Consider the following 6,523-nt stretch of genomic DNA (forward strand, 5'->3'; position numbering starts at 1 on the left):
AAGTCAGGACAAAATTCCCTTCTGTTTTCCAAATTGAAACCATTGGTGTTTCCTAATGATGATGATACCTGGCTTTTTAAAAAAATTTTTAATTTTTTTGGAGTATAGTTGATTTACAGTGTTGCATTAGTTTCAGGTGTACAGCAAAGTGAATCAGTTTTAGATATACATATATCCACTCTTTTTTTAGGTTCTTTTCCCATATAGGCCAGTACAGAGTATTGAGTAGAGTTCCCTGTGCTATACAGTAGGTTCTTATTATCTATTTTATATATAGTAGTGTGTACATGTCAATCCCAATCTCCCAATTTATCCCTCCCCACCCCTTATCCCCGGTAACCATAAGTTTGTTTTCTACATCTGTGAATTGACTTCTGTTTTGTACCCTTCTGTTCATTTGTACTCTTTTTTTTTAGATTCCACATATAAGCGATGTCATATGGTATTTTTTTTTTTTTTTGAGTGGCTTGAACAAGAGACATATATTTTCTCATGTGCTATAAGTCCATAATCAAGGTTCTAGCAAATCTGGTTTCTGGTGAGGGCTCTCTTCCTAGTTTTTGTCCCAAAAGTCACTGAGGTATAGTAAAGTTCGTCAATCTTTTAATTTTTTCTTTCTGTTCTTCAAAGTAAATCAATTTAAATAATCTACCTTCAAATTCATTAACTTTTTTTTTCTTATTTTCATTCTTGTGTTAAACCCATCAGAACTTTTTTTTTCTTTTGTATCAGCTCTTGTACTTTCAGTTCCAGAACTTCTAATGATTTTTTTGGTTGTTTTAGTTTTCCTTTCTCTGCTGAGATTCCTCAGATGTTTTCTTATTATATCTATCTTGTCCTTCAAGATTCTTACATACTTTCAATAGCTGACAAAGTTATTCGTAGCTATTTATTTATCTAAATCATCTTGGTATCAGTTATGTTTACTAATTTTTCCTGATTATAATATTTTCCTGCTTCTGTACATATCTAGTAATTTTTTACTGTCTGCTTGACATTATGTATGTTAACTTGAAGGCTATTTGGATTATGTTGCCTTCCATTAATGGGTATTAAATTTTTATGTCATATGGTATTTGTCTTTCCATATCTGACTGACTTCACTCAGTATGACAATCTCTAGGTCCATCCATGTTTCTGCAAATGGCATTATTTTGTTCTTTTTCATGGCTGAGTAATATTCCATTATATCTATCTATCTATCTATCTATCTATACATATCTCGCATCTTCTTTATGCATTCCTCTGTTTGATGGACATTTAGGTTGCTTCCATGTCCTGGCTATTGTAAATAGTGCTGCAGTGAACACTGGGGTGCATATATCTTTTCAAATTATGGTTTTCTTTGGGTATGTGCCCAGTAGTGGGATTGCTGGGTCATATGGTAGTTCTATTTTTAGTTTTCTAAGGAACCTCGCTACTGTTCTCCATAATGACTATACCAATTTACATTCCCACCAACAGTGTAGGAGGGTTCCCTTTTCTCCACACCCTCTCCAGCATTTATAGTTTGTAGATTTTTTTTTTTGTGGTACGCAGGCCTCTCACTGTCGTGGCCTCTCCCGTTGCGGAGCACAGGCTCCGGACGCGCAGGCTCAGCAGCCGTGGCTCACGGGCCCAGCCTCTCCGCGGCATGTGGGATCTTCCCGGACCGGGGCACGAACCCGTGTCCCCTGTATCGGCAGGCGGACTCTCAACCACTGCGCCACCAGGGAAGCCCTAGTTTGTAGATTTTTTGATGATGGCCATTCTGACCGGCCTGAGGTGATCCCTCATTGTAGTTTTGATTTGCATTTCTCTAATAATTAATGATGTTGAGCATCTTTTCATGTGCTTTTTGGCTATCTGTGATACCTGGCTTTTGTATAGAGGACTTACAACTCCTTGAGGCTGGGATTGAGACCCTGTGCTAAGAAAATAATGTGGCCCCTGCCTAGTACTCAATTTTTTATTCTCCCCTAGGGAGCTTGATTGTGGAATGGATGAAATTCTAAGAAATTTAAGACTGGCAAAAATACTTGTCACCCTGTGCAGCACTTGGGAAAGCAGGATCAAGACAGAGACAGAACCGATTTTTTTCACTCTTACCTGTTTCCCACTTTGCCACCATTTAAGCCAAGAACAAACTTCCTTTGGGTTCAGCTATGGGCTAGACTGGGCTCGGCTCTAAAATGCTTTGGCGGGTTTTTGAGGGGAAATTGGCAGCTACAGGCAGCTGGCTTTTCTGCTGCAGTTCTTCATCTGTTCGTTTATTTTCCCAATATTGATTGAGCTCACGGTTGGGCCATGTACAGGGTGTAGGGATTTGTTTAAAAAATCAATAAGACCTGGTGTGCCATACAAAAAGCTAAAAATTTAGTCGGAGGGGTCAGGCAGGCAGAAATTGTAGATTAGATACACTGTGTGATAAGTGTTATGTGAATTCAGAAGAAGAAACCAGGGCATGAGAACTAGGAATTTTAAACGGGAAACTGTATGTGTAACGTGTAAATGAAGTTAAATGTATTGTATAGCACAGTTCATTGGGGATCTCTTAACTGTTGGGTGTGAGCAGAATGTGTGGGAAATGTAGTGGCAGTAGGTGAGATAAAGAAGTATGCAGGTGTGAAAAAAAAATACGCAGGGACGAGGACGCAGAAAGGACCACCATATTGATAAGTTTGGACAATAAATCCTGTAGGTAGTTGAAGTATTTTGAGAGGGGAAGCCCTGAGACGATAATATTTGGTTTTAGGTGGTAGAACACCCCTGCTGTGACATGTGAGAGAAATTCAAGAAGGAAGAATTAGCAACTGGCAGGACAGCATGGAGACCGTTTGTATTTGGCCAGAAAATGAGAACATGGATTGAAGCAGTGGGGGTGGATTTCAGAGCTATTTCTGAGGAAGAGTCAGTAGAATTTCATCCCTCGAACTTGCGGTGACAAAGCACTGTGCCTCAGGTAAAGATACTATAGGAATTCAAAGTGACCGAAGATACTGCTTGAGCAGTTTGAGAGCAAGAGAGGGACTCTGGGACTGGGGCTGCGCTTAAAGACAAAAGACATCAAAAGCTTTTTAGATTGCAGTTGTCTTTTTTGTTTTTCCTTTTTCCTTTTTGTCAGTGCCACCCACACTGGACGTGGGATCCTAGGTCCCTGACCAGGGATCAAACCGGGCCCCCTGCCTTGGCAGCGTGGAGTCTTAACCACTGGACCACCAGGGAAGTCTCTGCAGTTGTCTTTTTTAAGAGTGCCAGGTTACTTTATAAAAGTAACTTATTTTCCAACACACTTTGGGATTACCAAAACCCTTTCCTTTTCTTTGCTATACTGTGGAAATCTAGTACTTCCGCCACATTCAAGATGGTGGCACCAGAATTAGACTTTTCAACTCACGTCTTGGGTGGCCCCGCCCCTGATCAGGGCTACTTCCGCCACTCTCTGCGCAGCGGGACGCATTTACGCCGCCTCGTAGCACTCAAGATGGCCCGGGTTCCTCCTACTTTCCATTGGCTGGATTTCTCCAGTTTTCCGTCTTCGCGAGGGGGCGGGATTTGTATTTGATCGACATCTTTCTTGACCAATGGACGAAGGGCAAGGGCCAATGAAGCGCTGGAATTGGAGAACCATCCAAGTGTCTGGGAGGGCGTTTGGGCTGGGGCGGGGTGGAGCGGAGCCGGAAGCGGGAGGGGAGAGTGAAACAGGAAAAGAAGGGAAGAAGGAAGAAGAGGGAAGAGGAGGAGAGGGAGGAGGAGGAGGAGGGAGGTGGCGGCGCCGTGGCGGAGGAGCAGGAGCAGGAGGGGGATGGAGAGGAGAAGGCTCCTAGGTGGCATGGCGCTCCTGCTCCTCCAGGCGCTGCCCAGCCCCCTGTCAGCCAGGGCTGAACCCCCGCAGGTAAGGGGGAGGGGGTGTCCGGGCCAGGCTGGGGCCTGGGGGGCGTCGAGGCCTGGCTGGAGGGGGCTGAAGGAATGTTGTTGCCAAGAGTTGAGGGGTCCCGAGAGGGGCACCCATGCGTGGAGTGGACAGGATCTAAGGGGGCGTCGGTGTTTAGCTGAGGGACACCTGTGACGGTTTTGGTATCACGGAGGTGGCAGAGGCATGGTGCCAAGCGAGTGAGGGGCCTTTGAGACGACTGTTAGGTCAGGTGGGCTGGCATGACTGTGACTGGATAGTGGCGCAAGCGGGGTCATGTGGGGCGCATTCGTGTCCTCCAGGGGAGCAGGTCTCCAAAGCAGCGATGCCGCGAGTATGTCTGTGCGGGTAGGGGTACGTGGGTTATTGAGCGGGCCTGAGAGGGAGGAGGGGCTGGCTGAGAGGATATCTATTTCAAGCTGGACCTGGGAAAGTTGTAGGGGCCTCTTGGCCCCATTTTTACTGGTGTTGGAGGCCGGACTCTTGGAAGGCAAGTGAGATGAAGTAGACTGGGATCGCTCAGCAGCAGGGCACACTTGAGCTGTAACAAGCTCTTGCTATCAGGTTGGCTGGCCTGGGGAGCTGGTCACTGATGCTGATCTGGGTCAGCTCCGGGTTTTGAGCAAAGGGTGGTGCTGATGCCAATACGGGTAGCAAATGGAGCACCCCAGCTTTTCTTGCTAAGTGGCTTGTGCTGATTTTAGCGCCGCTGGCATTTCGAAACCCAAATGGGAGCGTTATTCCTGGCGCCAGGTTGGGTGGGGTGCAGTAGGAGGAATCACCCCTCTTTCCCTTCCTTGCATTTGGCAAGGCTTTACCATTCTATTTTCTTCAGTTTCTGTTCCCTTCTGTGTCTTTTCAGAAGGGCATATACAGACACACACAGAGCAAGATGGCAGACTCTATACAGCTTAGCACTTGAACTTTGTGTTGTGGTCAAGAGTAGAAGCAGAATGCCAGCAAAAAGCCTTATCTTTGTTCCTAGGAGTTTATGAGCATCATGTTATGCCCATTAGTATCCTCTATTTAAAACATTAATTTTTCAAGTGAGATGAACTTTATATAACATAAACTGTTTAAAACCGTTTAACCATTTTAAAGTGAACAATTCAGTGGTGTTTAGTGCATTCGCAATATTGAGCAACCACTGCCTCTGTCTAGTTCCAAAACATTTTATCACCTGGGGAGAAAACCCTGTACAAGCAGTTCCTCCCTGTTCCCCCTTCCCCCAGCCCTTGGCAACCACCAGTCTGCTTTACATGTCTATGGATTTATCTATTCAGGATATTTCATATAAATGGAATCTTACAATACCTTTTGTATCTGGCTTTTTTTTTGTTTTTTAACCTTTTGTATCTGGTGTCTCTCCCTTAGCATAATGTTCTCAAGGTTTATCTGTGTTGTAGCATGTAATTCATTCCTTTTTATGGCTGAATAATACTCCGTTGTGTTCCATAATTTGTTTATTCATTTATCTGTGGACGTATCATCTGCTTTTCCCAAAGAATATATTTATGTTTATTGGAAATAACATGTGAAAGGAATAGAGCTCATTTTCTGTCCCAGTACATTCCTTTTTCTAGGGCTGGGGCTCTTCTGTTTTAGGCTTTGTTGAGGTTCTTTGTTTTCTCAGTTAAAATCATGAAGTGGCAAGAGAAATAAATTTCCTTTATTAGAAAAGTTACAAAGCTAAGATATAGATGTTGAGAGAATAAAATATAGAACAAACTGTTGCTTTTCCTTTGCACCTGCACCTTTCTGTAAGTATCTTTAAAGGCTGTTTCCAATGACCAGTAATTAACATTGCTAGGGGGTTGATTTAGGAACGGTGCAGGCTTTGGAGCCTTTTGAGGTGGGTGCCCTGGGCCTGTGGACTACATCTCCCCATTGGAGAGCAGTGGTTGGCATCTGGTGGGAACCAGATCCATTTCTTTAGCAGGAAGAAGGATGGAAAGTGGAGGTTCCTTCCCAGGTCATGGAAGCCTGGGACGTGGAGAGAAGGTTTGGGTGGGGATCTTCAGTGTCATGCCCTAATTGCAGTTTGTGGATCACAGACCGTTTTGTTATCATTTCTCTGGCACTTCCGATACTTACTTGGGGGACAGGGTGGCTTTTGTACTTTGTTCCATTTGAATGGATGCTAGCACTGGCCAGCAGCTATTATGTGGTTACAGTTCCTGCAGAGAAGGGAAAGTTTTTAAAATGAGTAGGCTCTCTCCTTCTAACCCCCTTCCCCCTAACACTCCTAACCCCATCTCATTGCCTGTCTCTTTCTCTAGCCGAGTTCTCAGTATCTATAGTGAGAATTCTGTTTTGAATTTTAACCTTTGGAATGGAAGTTACTCTATAATTATTAACTCTGAATCCACCACAATTTAGTCAATTTAGTTTTTTGTTTTTGTTGATTTTTGGCTTGCAGAAGAAACAAGAATTTAGAGACCATTTTGGCTTAGGATGTACTTCAGGTACTCACTGTCCGTATTTCAACAAGTGGCTTCTAGCTAGCTCCAAATTGAGGAGGACTCTGTACTCCGTCTGTATTGAAAATTGTATGGGTACCTCACTGCATTTTTTTCCCTTGAAATGTGTCTATCAAGTACAGTCTTTTTTTTTTTTTTTTTTTTTTTTTTG

The 6,523-nt window shown here is 43.8% G+C and overlaps 1 protein-coding gene across 3 annotated transcripts in view; it reads left to right on the plus strand.

Annotated features, from left to right (window-relative positions):
• Nucleotides 1–3,681: 3,681 nt before the first annotated feature.
• Nucleotides 3,682–6,523, plus strand: part of WBP1L (WW domain binding protein 1 like) — a 57,315-nt gene continuing 54,473 nt past the window's right edge. For all 3 annotated transcript variants that reach the window (XM_024734855.1, XM_024734857.1, XM_024734854.1), the window contains exon 1: nt 3,682–3,874. Coding sequence is in view for 1 of the 3 variants with exons in the window: in XM_024734854.1 (XP_024590622.1) it covers nt 3,785–3,874 (90 nt within the window). In the remaining 2 variants the exon portion in view is untranslated. The remainder of the gene's footprint in view (nt 3,875–6,523) is intronic.

This window comes from Neophocaena asiaeorientalis, unplaced genomic scaffold (genome assembly GCF_003031525.2).
Source record: "Neophocaena asiaeorientalis asiaeorientalis breed wild unplaced genomic scaffold, Neophocaena_asiaeorientalis_V1.1 scaffold240, whole genome shotgun sequence".
Taxonomy (NCBI): Eukaryota; Metazoa; Chordata; class Mammalia; order Artiodactyla; family Phocoenidae; genus Neophocaena; species Neophocaena asiaeorientalis.